Raw genomic sequence first — 23159 nt, forward strand, 5'->3', positions numbered from 1 at the left:
GAAAAATATCATTGGAATTTTTTTCCCATCGATAATGGATACTTGTTATATAAAGGTCGCATTTGTGTACCTAAAGAAGAAAATATTCGTGAGAATATTTTACTAGAATGTCATGACAATCCAAGTGCGGGGTACCCAAGAATTTCTAAAACCTATGCACTTGTTAAAAGACAGTTTTATTGGGCAGGTTTAAAGAAGGAAGTCCAGAATTATGTTATAAAATGTCCTAAGTGCTAAGTCAATAAAGCTGAGAGCCTATAAGTAGGTGGAATACAGAATTATGTTATAAAATGTCCTAAGTACTAAGTCAATAAAGTTGAGAGCCTAAAAGTAGGTGGAATATTACAACCACTACAGATACCTGAGGGTAAATGGGAAAGTATTTTTATGGATTTCATAGTGGGACTACCCCGAACAAGTATGGGCATGATTCACTGTGGATAGTAGTGGATAGGTTAAATAAGTTGGTATAATTTATACCAACAAAAAAAGAAATAAAAATATCTGAATTGGCTAGAATGTTTATCCATCATCTTCTATACAGATTGTATGGATTGCCAACAGATATAGTAAGCGACCGAGATACAAAGTTTACAAACCATTTTTGGAAAGAAGTGTTCAAAAAATTAGATACCAAACTTAGGCTGAGTACATCTAAACATCCACAAAGCGATGGACATACAAAAAGGGTTAACCAAGTCCTAGAAGATATGCTTTGAGCATATGTTAATCATAAGAAAAATAATTGGGATGAGTATCTTCCATTATTAGAATTTTCTTATAATAGTGCTAAACATTTTGCTACCAATTTTAGTCCATTCATGCTAATGTATGGATTTCAACCTATACAAAGAGAAAAATTGCAGAGTGTAAAAGACTTTCTCAAAGACATGCAAGACATGCTAAACATTGTAAGAACCAATGTTAAAAGAGCACATGATTGTTCTATTACTTATGAGAAAGGTAAAAGAAGACCAATTAATTTTGAGGAAAATGATTTAGTTTATGTAAAAGCTTTTGAAAAGTTAGAAACTTTAAAAAGTGGAAAAGTTCAAAAGTTAAGTCCAAGGTATTGTGGTCCTTATACAACACTTAAAAAAATTGGAAGTGTAGCTTACAAGGTAGCTTTACCTAAAGGTTCCAAAGTACATCTTGTGTTTCATGTTAGTAGACTGAAACGCAAGATAGGAAACAATGACAATGTCATTGGAAAAGAAGCAATAGTTGAATTTATAGAACCACCTATTCTTCCACATGAGCTTGAAAAGATTCACGAATATCGAGAAAAGAATACTAGGCATTCTAGGTTTAAAGAATGTTTAGTAAAGTGGAAAGATAGACCATAAGAGGGATCAACTTGGGAAAGAGTGGCTACAATGAAGAAAAAGTTTCCTGAGTTTGTTTTCGAGGATGAAAACTTTTCTTTCAAGGGGGAAGAAATGTTATGAGACTAACAAGACACACTAAAAGGTAAGACTAGGAAAGTTAATTTATATGTAAAAGGTTTACATATAAATAAGCTTCAGGGGATTTCAAATTGGAAATACCTAAGGAATGGTTAATAGGCATTAAGTGAAAGTAAAAGGAAAGGTGAATGGTGTTCAGTGGAAGCCCAAACAGACACAAAAGAGGGCACCCTTCTTTAGGGTAGTTGAAGTGACATTGGCTAGTGAAAAGTTATAGTTAGCCATGAAGGGTCAAGGGACTGAAGTTGGAAGGTCATGCACCATTAGGGCCTATATAACCATGAGCTTAGGATCCATTTGGGATATGGTTAGATGGAGAATCAAAGCACTAGTCTTACAAGTCCTCAAGCGTATAACATAAGGAGCATTATAGTCTCTGTGAAGAAGATGATGCCCCTCTCTGTAAAACTTCCCTAAGTCCCCCAATGTTTGACTATAGTGTCCCATTGCAGGTCTAACTTGCCAGTTCTAGGTGTGTGGTCCCATAGACCCTACACCCTTATTTGGGATGCCACTCCGTGTGATGATGACTAGCATGTCCCTGTATACTACCAATTTCTTTGCCACTCCGTGAGTGACGATGACTAGCATGTCCTTGTATACTACCAATTTCCTTGCCTTGTAGGCCTCGTGCACTTGGGCATGTTCGCTTGTCTATGCTCCGCAGAGAGATATCTGTGTGGCGAGAGAGAGAGAGAGAGAGGAAAAGAGTGTCAGGATCTTTATGGATTTTAGAGAAGGAATTCTGATTTCTCAACACAAAAATAGAGCATAACATATACTTGCACAAATTAAAAGCATAAACCTTAACCTTAATAAATAAATTAAAAATCATAAACCTTAATAAACAAAATTAAATAAACAAAGTGAGATAGAGAATAGCATAGAGATCACCATCGACACAAGATTGGGTTGAGTGTGGCCCTTGTACCACTCATCCATATTGATAATAAATAAATTAAAAGCATAAATCTTAATAAACAAAATTAAATAAACAAAGTGAGATAGAGAATAGCATAGAGATCACTATCGACACAAGATTGGGTTGAATTTTCCTTGGGTTGAGTGTGGCCCTTGTACCACTTATCCATATTGATATGTATTAGAAAAAGCTTGCTTTCCAAAAAGATAATTCCAAAAACAAAGCACAAGTGCTTTTGAGTTTATGAGCATACAAGCTCTAGAAAAATATAACAAGCATTAATATAAAGTCTTGGGCCTACCAAGTATAAAATACTATTTGGTATACACAAAGGTATGAGGCCGTAGTCTTACAAAAGTATTGACGCCTAAATATAAAACCATAACAGGTGTTTACATGGCTTCCAAAATATCCCATAGTGGTCCAACACATGTTCCACTGATGTCACTCAATCATCGCCTTCGTCCAAAAATAATATTAGTTAGAGCACACAACTAATTAAGCACATTAATCTTGACCATATCATGCCAGTGCACACAACTTGATTAAACACATTAATCCTGGGAGATGATATAAATAAAAGGTGAATCCAAAATAAAATATCCCGAAATAAAATAATGGGTGTCTCCATAGAGGTTACATTCCCTCTTGCTCAGGTTGCAATTGACCTCAATTGCATGGATGACGAGCGGATAAGATTTTGGTAAGAATAGAAAAACTTTTGTGGCATCCATTTGGCATCTTCAATAGGATGGTTCTTTGAAGGTCATAAGATACTCAACCTAAGTGTTGCCCATGCATGTAGTGATAGTCTCATGGTCATAGACTCAGGTATAAGATGTTCTTCTAATTTTAGGATATGTTGTTTCCTTGTCCTTAATTTGTTCTTTGATTTTATTTTTTTTAAATGTAGAAGCATATGAGGTGAAACTTTATTTTCAATAGGTTTAGGCATACCTGGATCATTGAAAATATTTTTATGTTTAGAATTACCCTCTTGCTCGATAAAGAAGTCATTCATCATCATGATTGTATAAAAGATATCGAAGAAGTGGGGAATCTTGATCCTTGAAGCTTTGATTTAATGTGTGAAGTAACCTTTGAGAAAAACTTTTGATGTAGCTCTTGATTTGCTATAGAGATGTAGCACTTTGGAAGAAGTGTCGAAGAAGTCAGTATGGTAGAGAACCTTGATGATGTATTGTCATTGAAAAACTTTTGATGTAGCTCTTGATTTGCTATAGAGATGTAGCACTTTGGAAGAAGTGTCGAAGAAGTCAGTATGGTAGAGAACCTTGATGATGTATTGTCATTGAAAGCCTTGATTTAATTTACAAAAAGAAATCTTGACAAAACTATGAGGTGGTGTTGATTTTATAGAGTTTTGATGTTAAGCCTTGGATAAAGCCTTGAATATTCTCTTGATTGTCACCCTCGATATTTAATTTTGAAGCCGTTTGAAATTTTGAAGGAAAATTACAAAGCTTTTTAAGCTTTGAAATTCAAGCTTTTAATGTTGAGCTTTAAAGCTTTAATAAATAGCTTGGGAATAGAATCTTTTAGAGCTTTTTATAAACTTCTCTAAAGACAAGGTTTTAAACCTTTTGAAAAGATTTGGGTTGAGATATTTTCAAGCTTTTAAAGCTTTTTAAAGCACAAAGATTTAGAGCTTTTAGTTACTAATACGATCTTAGTCACTTTCCTAATCATGGACTAGTTAAGGGTCAAAAATACACTTTATGAAAAAAGCTTCAGCTTAGTCAAAACTTGTGCATATGAATCAATTCTAACAAACAGCTTCTAATAAAGCTACAATGCTATAATTATGAACTCGAGAAGAATTTTTGATTTTTATGTTTCAAATCATGTCAAAAATAAAACTTGTAATTGGCCATTATAGAGGATTTTCTGAAAGAAGAATAAACGAAAAATTATATGAAAGTGTGAAAATAAATTAGTAAGATGAGTAGGCTTATCCAATTCTTGTTGAGTTAAAAATAAACTTTGTCATCTTGCTTGATACTGATAATAAAAAAGAATTTTGAAGCTGATTGTAATCGAAATTGTTGGTCTTGTAGTTGAATAATTCTGGGATTGTTGCTCCTAAAATTTTGCCAAATAGCTCTTGAAAGCTCTAGAAGGCGATATTTTTTCTAAAAATTTGTTGTTAATTGTTGGAAACATATAATAAGGTGTGAGACTCTCACGATCTTTATGGACCTTGGAGAAGAAATTCTAATTTCTCAACACAAAAATTAGAGCATAACATGTACTTGCATAAATCAAAAGCATAAACCATAATAAACAAAATTAAATAAACAAAGTGAGATGGAGAATAGAGTAGAGGTCACCTCGACACAAGATTGCATTGAATCTCCCGTGGGTTGAGTGTGGTCCTTGTACCACTCATCTATATATGTATTAGAAGAAACTTGCTTCCAAAAAGATAATTCCAAAAACAAAGACAAGTGCTTTTGAGTTTATGAGCATGTATGATCTATAAAAATGTAGCAAGCATTAATATAAAGCATTGGGCCTACCAAAAGTATAAAATACTATTTGGTATGTACAAAGGTATGAGGCCTTAGAATTGCAAAAATATTGATGCCTAGATATGAAACCATAATAAGTGTTCACATGTCTTCCAAAATATCCCATAGTTCTCCATGTTCCACCCATGATTATTAACACATAATCTATCACTCAATCATCGCCTTCATCCAGAAATAATATTAGTTAGTGCATAGAGCTGATTAAACACATTAATCCTGACCATATCATACCAACTCACATAGCTTAATTAAAAACATTAATCCTGGTAGATGATATAAATAAAATACACATCCAAAACAAAATCTCCGGATATAAAATAATGGGCATCCCCATAGAGGTTAGAGAGAGAGAGAGAGAGAGAGAGAGAGAGAGAGAGAGAGAGAGAGAGTAATGTCAAGTTTTGAGTGTAAAAGTTGGTCAGCGTGTTGGGGCCTCATTTTAAAGGGTAGTAAAACAAGGTATATATACATGTTTTTTAGGAATATACATATCGTGTATGTATACATAAAAGTACATGAATATTTCACACCTCTTGCACATGTTTATTGTAAGTTGTGTATACTAGTAGTAGCGAGTAAATAAGACACCTCTTATATGTAAACACTATAAATGGACCTTCTTTAAAAATGGACCTTCTTTAAAAATGATCTCCTATGAATGCATGAAGAAAGCCTTGGGTCATAGTGCAAGCCGAAAATGTTTGTTTGGTTTTCATAGGTGGTTGTAAGTCTTGCTTTTAGTCAAACAATAATGAGAAGGGTCAGCCTTCTTAATCAAATTGTCACAATAATGAGAAGGGTTAGCCTTCTCAATCAACCAGGACACAATATTGGTCTAAAATTGTAGAGAAGATATGTCAATGCCTTGCTTGGTTTTTTTGGAAGAAGACCTTGAAGAGATACTACTTGGGGTAAGTCATGGATGTTGAGGAGCTTGATGATAAATAGGAAACAAAAAGTAAACCATGGGGATACCAATACACCATTGATGACCTCTAGACTAATGGCTATAGTACAAATGAAGATGAGACTTTCAAAGGATACAAGTGATACTCACAAGGATGATTTCCTCTTCAAAAAGGATACATTTTCACAAAGTGATACTCACAATGATGAATTTGTCTTCTACCTTAACTATTTGATGACTAGATATAAATTTTGAGATGAATTTTAAGAGTTCACAAGATCTAGCATAAGCTGGGGATAAATATGGTTGTCGGTCTTGATATTTTCATTTTGAGACTAGTCTTGTAACACATTATCATTCAAATTTGTGTGTGACTTACTATGGTCTATATTAATTTCTCTTTCTACTATGCATCATTGAGCTTTGCAAATTTTTTTTGTGAATAATGAAAATCATCATTTATTGACCAAAATTGATCATGTATAAGGTCCACCACTTTTGGGACAACCGATTTTTTAGATGTTTGAAAAGCCTCACTAATTTCCAACATTGCTACTTGTGAAGGGTAAAAGCGAGGGAATCGTGAGGCTATATGAAGGGAATAATGAGAGAAACTATCATTTTCTCTCCAAAATTTTGACCATGGCCTCAGAGTCAGAGCTCTCTTGTTATAGTAGGTGGAGTATGAAAAGATTAAACTCCCAATCACTCCTCCTCCTTGAATTGACCCTTAATTGAGCAGAGCCTTTTCATGAGATTCTTAGAATGGGTGTTCACATGTTTTCATGAGATTCTTAGAATGGGTGTTTACATGTATTCATGATCAAGTTGTAATATCAATGCGATTGTCTAAGATTCCAAAGGCAAGGTTCTAAAGACACACAAAAGCAAGCTCTTAAACTCATGTTGGATTACAAGGCTCGAATATTGGTGGCCTTAAATAGGTGAATTACAAGGCTTGAACGTTGGTGCCTACATATGTAGATACTTAAGTTCTCTTTATAAAAAACTTAGGGTGGTAGATGGGAGGTCTTGCATCTTCTCATCAATCCCTTTAAAGACTCACTGGCCAAGGAAGCATTTTTCCAAGAGTAACCAAATATAAGAAGCACTTTAGAGCTAAGCCCAAAGACTCTCCTTCTTTTGAGAGAGAGAGAGAGAGAGAGAGAGAGAGAGAGAGAGAGAGAGAGAGAACCCCGATAGAACTAATGCCACTATTTACAATCCAATAGTTATCACCATCAAACTAAGCTCTCACTATTTGAGATGTGAGACGAGGTAATGGCATGGTAGATCTAAGTCCAAGGAAGCATTACTTAGTGGACATCATCCTTTTTTAGAATGCCTAGCTTTTCCTTACTATTCATACATGCTTCCTTGAGGTATGCGTTAACATCCATACATTTCTCTCACAAAAAGGGAAGATAATTTTTGTTGCCGCTCTTAACAAGGAAGAACTATAATAAGGCATGATGTCCACATAAAGCTCGATGCTAGGACTTTCCTTTTTTGCTTTGTTGTATAGACTTTACACTTGTATGATGATTGGAACTCATAGGTTATATTTGGTCTTAGTAGACAAGGATAATATATTTCGAAGAAATTATTCGCCTGTTTAATTTAAGCAAGCTTTCATATACTCACTATATGCAGTAGGCAGTTATTTTGCACAAATGGTTGATAAAACTAGGAAGGGGGAGCTCCATTAAGCCAATGAGGGTGTTGGGTAGCACTCTGATGCTCATCTGGCAACTTTTGTGAAGAGGGGGTGGCTGAACAAAGTTCTCAAGGGACCCTAAAGTGTGCAAGCAAAGGTGTCGTTGTGCAGTATGAAATGAAATGATGTTTAAGTTAATTCCTATTCTTGTATGTGTGTGTATGCACGCCCCCACTTTTTTTTTTTTTTGCAAGTAACCCAAGAGGGTGAGAACTGAAGGAGACTTGCCAATAGCAGAGATTCGAACCCAAGTTTTTGACGCGAGGAAGGATAGAGCGACGACTTGTGTGTGTGTGTGTGTGTGAGTGTGTGTGTGTTTGTGTGAAGGTATTACAAAAAAAGGTGTGTGTTTGGAGCCAATTCCCATTATTGTTTGTGCGTGTATGTGAAGTCAAATTCCCATTCGTGTGTGTGTGTGAAGTCAAATTCCCATTCGTGTGTGTGTGTGTGTGTGTGTGTGTGTTTTTGCCATTGTGTGTGTGTACAGCGTGTGTGTCCCATTCTTGTGTGCGGTGACGAAGAGGTATTCCTGCTGCTAGAGAAGACCTTGCAGGCCACTTCTTCACCCTAAGCTCAAGGTAAGATTTCTCTTACCCATCGCCATGTTTGTTACCCTTGTCCGACGCAGATGTGAGCCCAGGTTTAGGGTCCTTTCTGTGCACCATTTGCCGTACAGCCAGACTGTCAGGGTTTTCTCCACTCCTGGCCACACAGTTAGGGTTTCACCTGCCGCCCGATCGACAGCTAGGTTTTCGTCCACTGACGGGCCGCTGACAGATGTGGTTGCGGGCCAGAAAACTAGGTTTTTTTCGGAAGGCCGGTCTCCTTCGACCTCGGCGCAGAAAACTAGGGTTTCTCACGACGGCCCGGAAGTTAGGGTTCAGTCGAGTGCAGGGCACAAAGCTATGGTTATGGTTTCGTCTTCTGCAGGGCAGATAGGTCAGGCCTCAGCGCGTCAAGAACTGACAGCTAGGGTTTTGTCAGATGATGAATGTAACGTTGTCAGGGTTCCATTGACTGCACGCCAGACAGGTAGGCTTTCGTTAAAGGGCAGGAGAGGCCAGGCAGCTAGGGTTCCTTCAACTGCAGGCGAGACAGATAGGGTTCCTGCAGGGACGGTTAGTTGCCAGATAGATAAGTTTCCAGAGGGGATATCAGGTGTCCAGATAGGTATGTCTCGGGCAGCGACGGCGGCAGGAATTTCGTCAGTTGAAGGTTCCTCAGTTAGGGTTTCACCCCCTGAAGCTCGCATGTATGGCAATGCAGCTACTGGGATTCCTGCCCTTCAAGCTCCAGCAGCTCTTCAGAGTACCAGAAAATCTAGGGCTTCTCGGAAGAAAAAGCAGTCGACTCTAGATGCAGCAGAAATAGGCCTGAAAGTCCAGCTCCTAGAGACCTCAGGAGTGACACTTTCAGACCTGAAGATACTGCTCAAGAAGCGGGCTTTTGTCTCTGCTTCTCTTGAGAAGCTCGAGGCTGTTGTCATGGTCTTCAAGAAGTTCTTCGGAGCAGGAGATGTGGCTTGTAAAGTTCTTGTACAGAATTCAGGGACCCTTTCACAGCCAATTGAGCAATTAGAACAGAAATTGAAGTGTTTGGAAGACTTCCAAGTCGGAGAAAAGACATGTATGAGAATAGGCATATCAAGACACTGTCTATTAACCATGACACCTGATAGCCTCCAGAAGAAGCTCTCTTATTTGCAAAGTGTTGGTCTGACTGGGGAATGCAGAAACCGTCTTTTATCTGCGTTTCCTCAAGCTCTGAGGCTCTCCATTGAAATATCGATGCATCCCACAATTGTCTATCTGGAGAACAAAGGAATGGCTAAACACAACATCGTGAAGCTTGTGTCAGAACACCCTACAATCTTAGGAATGTCTGTTGACAATAATTTGGCTAAAAAGTTTGAATTGCTTGGACAGTTGGGGCTTTCTAATGAGGAATGCCTAAAAACCATTGGGTTTCTGACCCTACCCTCGCGTGAGAGGGTACTCTTACAAGTAGAGGCTTTAAAAAGATTGGGCTTCTCTAGTGAGGATGTTTCGGAGATGCTTCGAAAGAAGCCTGATCTCCTTATCAGGTCGCATAATAATCTCAATGAGAAGCTCGATTTGCTGGTTAATGTGGAAAACCGAGACATCAAGGAAATTGTACGGTACCCTGCATGTCTGTGTTATAACCTTGAGAAACGAATTATTCCCAGGATCAAGGCCCTAAGGGAGAATGGTCAACTTAGCTCTTTTTCTTTGGCCTCCATTTTGTCAATGACAGAAACCACGTTCAGAAGACGGTTTAATCTTCCCATTTGTCCTTCTCTAGTGAAGCGCTGAGCCCTGGAGACAATGAAAGTACTATAATGCCCTGCCAGTAAGGGTGGCTGGAGAATCTATTGATGACAAGGAAGGTGTGATCTAGAGCAGTCACAAGTGCTTCAAATTAAATACTCTTTCAGATTGTGTAGTCTACTGTCTTTTGCCTTAAGGTGAGTACTCTGAGAGGTAAATCTTCACCAGTTTTGACCCGCTTTGCAACCGGGGACAACTTACTTGGTCTGCTGTCATTTATATAGAAGGATTTCATGGCCAACTATGAATGTCAAGTTGAAAATTTACAAGCAATTTGTACATCGCTTTGTACAGCTCCTGTTGTATGTTGCGAGTTGTTATGATGTACTTGGTTTCATGCTTATTTTCTAAGGCATCATGTTGTAATGATGCTATTACAGGCTGTCTAGTTTTATATGCCCCATTTTATATTGGATATGTAGAGCAGTAGTGGTCCTTGCCACTGATGTTTGTGGCTTGAACATCCGGAATTCCGTTATTATGTCATCATGTCTTTGTTGCTTGGTGTTTGCATACGTCTATGGATTGCTGATTTAGGAACGTGAGCACATGCGCACAAGTGTACGTTTTATATTTGTGTTATTGGAATGTGCTGTTTCATGTCTTGCCTGTTGGCAAAACTTTCAAGAGTCATTGTCTTTCTTTTTTTTGGGGGTTATTTCAAGAGAGGGTACTGAAGTTTGGATGCCACTAGTAGAATTGGACCCAATATCTCCTTGCAGAGAGGCATGGGCGCTACACTTGACAATAGGAGTTTGTAGGTGTGCAAGTGCCAAAGATTCTCTAAAAGAGTAGAAAGGTGGTCTTGTAGATAACTTGTAGGTGATTAGATTCTTTAAAGTAATAACCACTTTCTTTACAATGAGGGTCATAATAAAGCAAGATAATTATCTGATTACATTGGGCTTACCTAAGTGATTAGATGAATGAATGGGTGGGTTATTAGGGTTGTGAATAGGAAATTGGGGGTGTGAAAAAAGTGATTGGATGGCACTTGGGCAAGTAGGTAGTGAATGGGCTAGCAAATGTGGAGAGAGAGAGAGAGAGAGAGAGAGATTTTAAATATACCTATAAAAGAGTACTCAAAAAGAGTTTTATTTTCATAGATTTGGATTTCGAATATGTTTGTAAAAGACTACTCAAAAATTAAAAGCATTGCAATCTTAAGTGTCTTATTTAGGGCTTGAATGAACCTATGTTGTTGTATAAAAGTCAGGCTTACAAACAATGGTTTTATAAGAAGTTTCTTAAACTTGCCTTTTGATCATGATTTATATGTGGCTCTGTAATCAGCCCTCAAATTAGAAAGGCTACACCCCCCTTTTTTTGGAAGGTTACCTTAAGCATAGCCCTTCAAAGAGGGGAAAATTTCAACATTACCCTTCTTTTGTAGGATTTTTTTCCCCCTCGTCCTTCTCCTATATTACAATGTTATATACACATAATTTGAAAATTTTGTTATACTTGCACTCAATCTTACAAATTTAGACAAGTGAATAAGACAAAAGATTTAATACATACAAAAAATGTCAAGTAAAAATCACTCTAGGAAGAGGTACTCTCGATTAATTTTTGAGATCTTCTATCCTTTTTTGACTTCCACACATCAAATATGTGATCCCAGTTCACATTTTCAAGCTTCTATTCAGTAGATAAGGATATGAACATGAGCATATCTAAGGTTTTCAAGCTAAAGTAAGACCTATCATGACTCTTTATTTTGTTTTGTTTGGAGACCCTCCTTCGTAGATGACGAAGCTAGTAGGTATGACAAGGACAATTTGCCATAGCTTTAGCATTTCGGGAAATGTTTGCCTCCATTCAATCTCATTGTTGCATTGTACCCAGCCTTAGTGAGATAAGACTCCACTAATGTAGGCGCAAAATGAGCCAGTTATCCTTTGCATAGCTCTTTGTCGACTAATGAAGATGAGCCACACCATCAAATCGATCACATAATTGATAAAAAATTGCCTCGCAAAAACATTGTCATCTGGAGAGAGATATATATATATATATATATATATATTTGGTGAAAAGAGCTTTGCTGCATTAAAGTTACAATCGTAAAATCTTTCATCAAAACTTGACACAAGTTTTTGAATGAACTCCTTGTTGAGTACTATTTGGAAGACTTTCACACTTGAAAACATTTGTGTTTCTTAGGCCGGCCTTGTCTTCCCATTCTAATACCCCACTCCTAGATCTCTTTAAAAAATCCTTAAGATGTTTTGATTCATGACCAAATACACTTCCGAAATACCTATGTTTTAATGCCTCAATCACAGTACTCACGTCTCCTCCAATAGTTGTAATATCTACATATTCTTTTTGAAATTTTAAGTTCAAAAAATCCACTTCTGTCGATACATCAACCAAAAAGTGAATAAGAAATTGAGCTTGAAATATCACCCCTTGTGTATACAATCTCTCATTCGTTTGTTTCCAAAATGAAAGAAGTGCAGGCGGTGTTATTTTTACCAATTGTTTCATTACCTTTCCTCTTGAAATCCCATCTAACACCATGGATATGTAAAATTTGATAACACTTTAAGTGTGTGTGAATAAGTCAAACTTTGTTGGTCAAACCTTCTCCTGCCAGGCATGATGAAGAGAAGGGCTTTGCATTGGTGGTCAACACTCCCCCTCACACACTACATGTGCAAGCAATGGATGCAAGCTTGCATGATGTTGTGATTGGATTTTCTAAGCCAAAGACTCAAGTCACATGGTTGACACACATGGAGATTTGTCAAGTATGCCATGGGGGCCTACGGAAAAAGTGAGATGGGTGATGGCCTAGGTTTTAGATATAAGCCAAAAATGGCTACTTATCACTGTGTTTTGGGTAGTCGTCCGCCCACCGTTGTGACCGAGGTCCTAGCATGGTGCCTTGACCTATCTCACATATGTCCCCAACTGTGGTCCACTCATTCCAGCATCAAATCCCATGTTTGAGTCATCCTAAGCATCATATTAATCAAACATAGGGATGTGTCTAGGTGCAAAATCCACTTTTCTCCAACCTGGACCTTGTCTAAGGGGGGCACTAAAGACCTTAGTTGTACGTGGGGTTTGACCTACATGGGTTTCACAATGATTGTACTTGCGCCCTGTAAAGACAGTATACCAAAAGTACTTCTGAGTCAACCAAGAAAAAGCAATCTATTCATGAGTAATGCATTCCATTGAAGCAAAACTACAACAAATCCGAGACAATATTGAGACAGAGATAGGTGGATAATGCTCTGAAACCACTGTTATAAATTCGGTACGAGACATGACCAAATATCCATAGTTCTATAGGAAAATAAATGCAAAAACCAATAAACACTAATATAGTAATAAACACATAAGCGAACAAACTCTCTCACTCTCACATGCAATCGATTCTTAAATTATACAGAGCATAATGAGATAATAACAAGCAAAGGTTGAACTTAAAAGCAAAGGCACCATTTAAGGTAATTGAAAAACATGTGGATTTGATGGTAGAAGCGGAAAAAAGTTGCATAGTAAGCGTGATACAAATTGCATGGTTTGTTGCTCAAAATGACATGTTGGAATCATTCCAAGAATTATGTTAGTTTCATATGTATATGCATACACCTATTAAGTGAATACTCTTGTTATACTAATTCACAATCTGAGAAGGAGTTTCTAGAAGCAAGCTATGAAGTATATTGGAATATTCTCAAAGACGAAATTCATGCAAGTCCATTCTTTTTTATAATGGTGGATAGTAGGGATCATCATTATGAGAAACATTTAATTATTTACATAACATACTTATCTAATGAAGGATTTGGTGTGTGTAAAACTCGATAAATTAGACTTGTGCACATACGTGATGGTGGGAAGGCCCAATCTATGTATGAAGGAGTGAAATAATTGCTTAAAGATATGCAAGTAAGAGAGGATAAGATGATTGGGTTTGCTTCAAATGGAGCTAGTGCCATGGTTGGCGTGAATGAGGACTTGCAAAGCTTAGATGAGATGGGTCTTCCATCGAGCACCCCCTACGCCTACCTCGCGCCGTGCTTTATCCGCACATATTTGATCTACTTGATATTTGGTTGTAACTTGGGAAATCATCACTTCTATTTCATTTTCACCTCTAATTGATGATAAGGGTCATGGGAAAGGGAAAGAGCCAACATAAGGGATGAGGTAAAAAATGTTCCCACCAAATGATGGTAAGTCTAGTTTATAAAAACCTCTTTTAATAATGGAGAGAGAGAGAGAGAGAGAGAGAGAGAGAGAGAGAGAGAGATTTGATTATGAATGTATATATGAATTTATGTGTATGCATGAATGTGTGTGTATGTGTAGAGAGAGAGAGAGAGAGAATTAACCTAGTCAACGGAGGTTAAAGGGTTGCATCATACATAGTTTTAAGCCTAAAAATAGTAAGTTCTGAGCTAATTTTAGAAGTCAAAATTCAAGGATCAAGAAGGATTCCTCTATCCAACTACCAAATTGGTTGGACCACTTTCTAAAAATAACATTTTTGATAAATAAAGGTGGGTCCTAAAGAGGTCAGGGTGGTGCTCATGTGTCAATGGAAATGCATGATCAAAGTTTCGACCTATGTTAAGGTTAATTGATGGCGATTGGAGCATGTGGAAGCCATCACACCATGTGGATGGCTGCTAGAGAAGGGATCACACTAACACGATTGTGGAGGCTAGGGAGAAGGCTACAGAGAGGAAGCTGAAGCACGTGAAGATGCTTTGAGGGAGCGCCTAGCCTTCAAGGAGTGGGGCTTAAAAACTTAAAAGCTAAAAAGAGAGAAGAGGCCCTTCTATCTAGCGACAACTATGGGTGAGAGACAACATCTCTAGCATTTCTTGCCCGCACAACAACTAGAAGCAGGACTACAAAAAGCAAAGGAAGGCGACGAGCAAGAGCTTGCACACTCTGCAGCAGAGCAACAGAGGCCAAGGAGGAGACCTTGAAGACAAGCAAGGCGGAAAGCATCTCAGTTGGCTCAAGCAGCGCAGCCTCACTCTTCAGACGAGGTAGTGCCTTTTGGGGGTGATGTCCTTTGCAAAGTAATTATCTGCAAACAGCCAGTCATTGTGGCAGCAACAATTAGTACCCACTGCAACAATAAGGCAAAAACAACTACAACAAGTACCCGACCACTTCAAAACTTACACTGCTGTTTACTGAACAAAGGGCGGTTCGACTGACAGCTTCAAGGGTGAAAGACGATGGGCTATCCACATCGTACGATGGCTTGGTAGAAGTCAAGGAGGTGGATATTACAGGACTAGGGGAAGAAGCTTGGCCCATATACATTGCTAAAGATTTGACTTCGGTTGAAGAAGAGGAGCTCATTTCTGTCCTCAAGGAATTTAAGGATTGTTTTGCCTGGACTTACAAGGAGATGAAGGGGGTACCACCTGAGGTGGTACAACATACAAAAAAGTTAACATGTTAAATTTCAACATGCTAGGGTAGCTCATAGCAAGTGATCAAGGCCATAATAGAAGATTAAGAAAGTGATCAAGGCCATAATAGAAGATTAAGAAAATGCTAATACAAGATCAAGAAATAGATTAATCAATGATACAATGATCAAGACATAAACTCAATAATTCCATTACAATAATCAAGTTCCATACATCCACATTTATAGCCTTGGGAAGGGCTCCAATCCATGCTTTGTGTGCACCCCAATGCCAACCATGTGTCCATAAATGCTCACACTACATGTGCTACCTTGCACTTTTCATGTGTTACCTTTTTGAGCTTTGACTTCACCTTTTACAAATGACCATACAAATAAACCTTTGCCAATGTACCCTTACTCTATTCCTTTTCTAATGTGCATGCTCATCCCATTGCTCTATTCATGTTGCACCCTCACACATTGTTTTTCTCAACACCTCCCCTCAATGTGATGAGGGTCTAACACCTAATAGGTATTGAACTGACCTGCACTCCATACTCATATGGAAGGAGCGGTCCGTCTAGGTTGCTCTATGAGCTACAATGTTGGCTTTGTCTTGACACTTTACACACCGGGAGAGTGGGGCTACAACTAGGAGTTATGAGCCATGCCATTTCTTTACTAGCACCCTTGGTGCCCTTCATTTGTTGGGCTCTTTGGCTTGTTCTCCACCTTAGAATCATAGGCTTTTAGCTTCTTCCTTTTTCTTGTGGATGACTCAGTGACTCTTGTCCATTTCTTTCCCGATAGCTCTTTCTTTGCCCTCACACACTTATTCCATGAGCACTCATTTAGCTGCGTTTCAAAGGTTACATTATTTTTCAACTCTTGGTGGTCATGAAATTGCCTACTCATATTGGCGACATTTGCAAAGATTATAAAATTTGTGGTGAAAGGATTAGTTAATGACAACATTTCCATTGTGAAGATATTTGTTGAAGACACTCATGCCAATGATAATCCCTTCAATGATGCTGTTGGTGAAGATATTTGTTGAAGACACCCATGCCAATGATAATCCCTTCAATGATGCTATTGGTGAAGATTTTAATGGTGATGGTGTTGCCTGTTTGATGTGATAGCATGTTTTTGTACACATAATTTTCATGTCCATGTGAACACCTCTTATGGAGGGTTCATTTACACCATACTTTTAAATTTTAAATTAATTTTTTGTGAAACCTTATCTTCTGTGGTTGTTTTGGTGACACGTATTCTTCTTCCCGTTGACCACGTCATCGCTCTTACTTGCTTCTCGTTCCTCAGATATCTTTCTTTCCCTTACATATGTTGCCTCTACTTCTGCTTCCACCATGGCAATGGCCAAATGCTCTTTAGTTTCTTATAGTTTGAAATTATCCAGCTCTTCTAGTGGGGCTAGCAGCCGCACACTCTTTCCTAGCCACCTCCCCTTCACACCAGCAATGCCAACTTCCCACCATCAGGTGTGTGTTGTTGTAGTCATTTTTGCCTTGTTGCAGTGCCAGTGGGTAATAGCTGCTGCGATGAAACATAGCATCTCAAAACCCAATAACTTTGGAAATAGAACTCCTATGCCACAAGCATCATTGGGTTGTAAAAAGACAAACAATTGTCTAATCCCAACAATGACTATGGATCAATTGTTGTTAAGAAGTTACTATATAGCCAATGATAAGTTATCATGATTTCTAAAGCCCCACATGCAAGGAAAACTCCTGTAATTTATAGACCTTTCAGGGCCTGCTCTCTCTAGCACGCTTCAGAACTCTCTCTCTTTCATAGAGAAAACAAGAACAAGATGCAATATATCATGGGGAACTTACCGATGTGCCACATTGGATGCAACCCTCTCATACTCCTCCTCATTCATTGCCACATTGACTCTAGTGGATAGTCACACACTCCTCTGTCTCTCACACCTATGGTAGCTAAACAAGCATACGGATAGAGTCGAGACACAAGGCTAAGATAAGAATTTATTGCACAGTGGGAGAGTGTTACATTATGAGAGAAACTGACTTATGTATAAGGCCATAAGTATTTACACACACAAACTATGGTTGAATGAGTCTTCAAGGCTCATAAGTGGCCTATTGCTTATATAATGCTTAATCTTATAATACATGCATGAAGTATATTCACAAGGGATTCATCCTAATTACTATCACATGATATTGGAGTAAGAAGAATTGCCATAAATATTCCGTTGGGCTATTATGGGCACTTGTCAAGTTGTAGATTTGGACACTGTTACTTCATAGCTTGATCATATTTGGATACCGTTACTTCATATCTTGATCATATATCATATGTCATTTTATTGTGTTCATCTTTTGTCTTTGATGTAGAATATTAGTGGTAACATATGCTAATCCTAGAATGGGATAACATTCCCCCCTTCTTGATGTTGATTGCATCCTCATGATCAAGTAGAAGACTTTATGCCCACATGTGTATATAAGTGCTCTTACAAACAATATACAAAGTGAAGTGCATGAAAGTGAGTGATTTAGGCTTGATGTAGCTCCATTCGACAGATTAATGAAAGAATTAAGTCGATTTGCGAGGCTAAGATGAACTTCTCCACATTTGAAGGAGTTAAGGACTCATTATGTGAAGATATTTTGTTGGTAAGATAATTATATTAAGAGGATAACTTATTGGATTTGTACCTTTCAAGAAAAATCCAGGCGATGGGTTGTACCATGGACCAAGCTTTCACCCACCTTGCCTCCCTAACCCATCTAAAGATGTACCTAAAAGGATGTTGATAGCAAGATATGGTGCATATAAACTTGCAATTATGTTTTTCCAGTGAGTTAATACTTGTGTTTATTCATGAAGCAGCTGCCCCTGCAAGCAATTAGGTGACCCATTGATATGGTTGGCTATGGATGATAGATTGGTAGATTATTAATGACTATTTTATCTACTCATGTTTGTGGACTTGTGGCTTAAGTGAATTATTCACAGGCATAAATAAGTCACTTGGATGATATTTAGGAGCTTGGCAGATTATTGGTGAGTATCTCATCTACTCATGTTTGTGGACTTGTGGTTTAAGAAGTGGATTCTTCATGGGCATGAAAATCTAAAGGTTTTATGTGAAAATCAAGATATTTTTCACTTAGATATCATGTGGCCAGTTGATCTCCTCACCTTGATTAGTTGATCTCCTCACCTTGGGGATGAATTGTGGAGGTTTCTCGATGATATTAGTGCTCCCCTTGGTGAGTATAGTGATTTTTTAAAATTACACTTTGTGGTATAAAAACCCAATCTAGCTTTTCACAACATGGAAAATTAAGCTTATTTGGGCTTCTTTGCACACATGATAAAGTTAGTTGCCAATGTAGATGCACTTTGATGCTTAATGTGTACCACCTTGTGACGTGAAAACCATAGTTTTCCATGACATAAAAACTAGAGTTTTTTGGTGAATTAACTCTCTTTCTTTGGTGATATTGCATGGCCCCATATTAGTATGACACATTAGCGATGATAGATCAGTGTGTGGATGCCATGTAAAATTCTTGGAAATCATTAATTGAGATGTGAAATTATTTCCCTAGCACAATAATCTTTTGTTAATCATGATTTTTATATTTTTCTTAATGATGTGAAAAACCAATCAAGTTTTTCATGGCATGAGAATCTCATGAAGGTCACTTTTGATGATGAGGTGGCTGATGAGAGGTAGGTATGATTTATAGATGTTCATTAGCTTTATCTCCCTCCTTATAAAGTTGTCTAAAGGTATCAAAAGATATCAAAGGTCATAAGGTGTAAAAAGGTACAATAGTCCTAGGGCTGGTGCCTTTAATAGTCCCAAGACCCACATGCCCTAACACCACATGTGTAAATTCCCCTAAACCCCATGTGCCTAGGCCCATCCCCCATGTGCATGTGCATCCTAAAATCCCCCTTTGTTACAAACCATCCCCTCCTACAATAATGATTTCATCCTTGAAATGCGAAGGATGGTTGTGCACAAAATAGACACATATAGAAGGCTATATATAAGGCCAAAATCACTTCTAAATCTAAAATGTCAATGTCGTCACATCAAAGCGTATGAACCCTCCTAGATCAAATGGAAAAGACTATTGTGCAATGTCGATGATGAAGCTAACAATGCATCCTCCAAGGTCAAATTTGAAACCAATGAATCGCTGGATTGTAGCCGTAGATCTCGTACCACACCTAGGTTAAAAGGGTAAGTCATATTACCCAAAGTCACGAGCAGATCAATTATGAAGTAACACTACCCCACCGTTGAAAGGTGGTCAACAAGGAAGCCTAGATCAAATAAAAATCCATGAGATATGCCACCAAGATCTTGGTCTAGATATCCAACAAGGTCGAGGACGAATGTGTCATGATGGCATGCTACGTCAATAAGCACAAGGCTCTCAAGATGATCTATGGTGTGACCAAAAGTGAATGCCCAATAAACAGAATCCACATCAATGCATAAGCATCCAACGAGCATCACAACAAAATGCCTCATAATCCAAGTCAAGGCCTGGACCAAAAACTAATGTATCATCACAAGTATGGTATGCCTCCATTAATGGTGCCTCCATAGTCACTAGATCTATGAAAATACTTAAGTCAAATGAATGTATTATGTATATATAATGTGCCTCCATACTTAAGTAAAATGAATGTATTATATGTATATATAATGTGCATATAAACAAATAAGTATATATATTACGTGTATGTATAAAGAACATGTATATATAAAGAGTACATATGTTTACGTGTGTATTTGATTCTCTCTCTTTCTCTTTCTTACTCTTAGGCCTGTTACACATACCCCACCGCCCATGTATGGGCAGGGGAGATTGCTTGCCCCATGAATTATGGGTGGTGGATACTAGGAGAGAATAAAGGGTAGCATGAGAAGATCTAGGATGTGTGGAGATATTATGGGAAAAGTGAAGAGGTGGAGAGAATCAAGCAAAAGAGGTGGAGTGAATCAAGGATGAGGTGTCCCCCCCAGATGTAGGGGAGGTGGCATAAATCAAGGAACAAATCAGTGGAGCAGATCACGGACAAACTTGCATAAATTGAGGCATTGGCCTAATGAGTAATTTGCTAGTTTTTGAGTATCCATGCCTACATTAATCTATCAGTTAATTTCTCACTAATCTTATCTTAATCATCATCTAATCATTGCTAATGATGTTGATTCTTGCATTTTGTAATCAATCCCCTGTTCAAAATAATAAAAGATCTTGTCTCTACCTATTTTGACTTAGAGAGAGAAAATATTTTAGAGAGAGATTATTCAGTTTTTAGATATTTTTGGATGGAAAAATATCTCTTCCTATTAAAATAAATTCCTCCAAAACAGAAGTTCAAAAAAAATTTCAGAAGGTGCATTAGAAATAAATTATAATTTGTTCAAAAGGCCTTAGCCTAAGGGTCCATATTTTCTGAAAATTTTAGATTAAGGTTTTGAGGGGCCAATCAGATTAATCCAAATGTAGGGAGGAGATAAATTGAAGAAATAAAGAACAACCCCCCCAAAAAAAGAGTAAATACTCACATAAGATGAAGAGTGGACTAAGGACCATATGAAATACTAAAAAAATAAAATTTTGACACCTCAGAGTGGGGATTTTCCCTTATGAAGGAGGCACCTATTTCACATGTGTGGTGGAGTTTTAAACTCTCAAATAATGAGATATTTCATCTCTCCTCTCTCCTAATTCAAGTCTAGTTCCAAAAAGTAAGCTAAACTGACCCAAAAATGGTCAAAAATTTACCAAATTGATCTGGAAAATTCTAGAATCAGTTTGCTTGGTTATAGGATCATTTTTTCCTATAAATAGAAGCCTTCCCCTTTGTAGAAGCTTAATAGTGTTTTATGCACTGTTACTCTACTCCTCCTCCCCAGAGCCAAAAACATTGAATTCTTTGATAATTCACTTGTTTTTGATTATTTCCTCTACAAAGAATTGGTGGCCACTCTTGATCCAAGCAAGAGTAGAACCCTCAATCCCTCAAGCCAAAGGATAGATAGCTCACAAAACTCCATGTAAGTTAGAATTCTACTTTTTTCTAATTCTATTCTATGGTTTTATGATTTCTTGCTTCTTTTAATTTGAAATTGGATGTTATGCCTTAATGAAAAGGCTTCCCCCTTCTCTTCATTGTGAATTCAACCCTTCTTTATCCTAGATGTGTAATCAAATAAATAGAGTTAAACTTTTCGTATTGTTTACTCTTAAAAAAAATGAGAATTGATTAGATTAGAGTGCTAAATTCATCTTGGGGTAAATTCTAAGTAGATTTAGAATGTAAAAATTAAAAAATGGTCAGCCATACAAAGGAGGTTATGGTAAAATTTTCTTAAATTTTGTGGAAATAAGTTTCATCTTTATGTTATTCAAAAAGAGTAATCCCCTCCGTTTGTGTATTCTAAAAGTGTTATTTTCATTCTATGCATAGAAAGATGCATATTGGAAATATTTTTATTATAAAAGTGTTATTTTCATTAGAATTAATTTCTATGCATAGAAAGATGCGTATTAGAAATATTTTTTATTATAAAAGTGTGATTTTCATTAGATTTAAATTCTATGCATAGAAAGATGCACATTGGATATTTTTTAATTATAAAAGTGTGATTTTCATTAGATTTAAATTCTATGCATAGAAAGATGCATATTGGATATTTTTTTTATTATAAAAGTGTGATTTTCATTAGATTAAATTTCTATGCATAAATAGATGCATAAAAGGATTTTCTTTTATATAAAAGTGTTATTTCCATTGAAGTTGGATTTTATGCATAAAAAGAGGCATAAAGAAATTTTATATCAAAACTAAAGTTCTCTTTAATTCTATGTTTAATTTCCATGAACAATTGATAAATGAATAAGTAAATACTCTATGAGAGAAAAAAATTCTATCGTTTCATATTCACTCGGATGGTAATGAAAAAACTCTGAAAAAACTATCAAAGTCAGAATTTCAGATAAATGATTAATTTATTCTTCATAGGAATTCGTGATTAGTTTAGAAATCAATTAAGCAAATATTCAATGAATGAAATTCAAAAAAATTAGTAATTAAAATATCACCCCTTTTGAGAAAGATAGTTCAGGAAGAACCTTACTAGACTCAAATCTTGAATCAGGCTTCGACCAAGACCCTTTGATTTTGATTTGAGGATCAAGGTTACAGAATTCGAGGAATTCTGTTTGGAATTCAGACCTGCGATCTAGAAGTCTTGGATACGGATTTAAGATATACTCATTATATTCAAAGAAAATCAAAACGGAAAACTTGCATAGAAACCCTGTTTTCTTAAAGGACTGTCTTACGCCAGAATGCTAGAGGGGGCATTTGGTATATGTGTTTTTCTAAGGGAAGTTCGGTTGCAACAACTGGCGGAGAGTGTTCAAAGGACGGCTCACGTTGCAGAAACTTGCCCAGGTCTTGACCAGCCGCCTCGGTATGGTGAAAAATGGTGTGCTTCCGGTATGATGGACGAGGGCCAACGAAGCGGTCCCTGAGTGAAGTGCCAGGACACCTAAGGAGGATCCTGGAGGGTTCTGAAAATTATTGTAATCTGTTACTGGATCTCGTTGTTGCTAACCAGCTGGTCTCGAGACGGAGAGTCCAGAGTGATACCTGTTTCTGAGAAGCAAGGAACTGGATGGAAATTTTGAGTTATGATATCTGTAATCAATAACTGTTTGTTCAATGGATCATTTTATAAGTTCAAGTTTAAAGAGGAGTGTGTGCGTATCTGTTTTCTAAAGCTAAAGTTAAGAAAGGCATTCAATTA

The 23159-nt window shown here is 37.3% G+C and overlaps 1 protein-coding gene across 1 annotated transcript; it reads left to right on the forward strand.

Moving 5' to 3' along the window:
• The first annotated feature begins 7980 nt into the window (after positions 1–7980).
• Positions 7981–10315, forward strand: LOC147606351 (transcription termination factor MTERF8, chloroplastic-like). Its single transcript, XM_086791929.1, has one exon. It carries the CDS (start codon positions 8167–8169, stop codon positions 9895–9897), a length of 1731 nt encoding a protein of 576 aa, XP_086648055.1. The 5' UTR covers positions 7981–8166; the 3' UTR covers positions 9898–10315.
• The last annotated feature ends 12844 nt before the right edge of the window (positions 10316–23159 follow it).

This window comes from Cibotium barometz, chromosome 57 (genome assembly GCF_041138505.1).
Source record: "Cibotium barometz isolate CiBa-2024 chromosome 57, ASM4113850v1, whole genome shotgun sequence".
Classification (NCBI taxonomy): domain Eukaryota; kingdom Viridiplantae; phylum Streptophyta; class Polypodiopsida; order Cyatheales; family Cibotiaceae; genus Cibotium; species Cibotium barometz.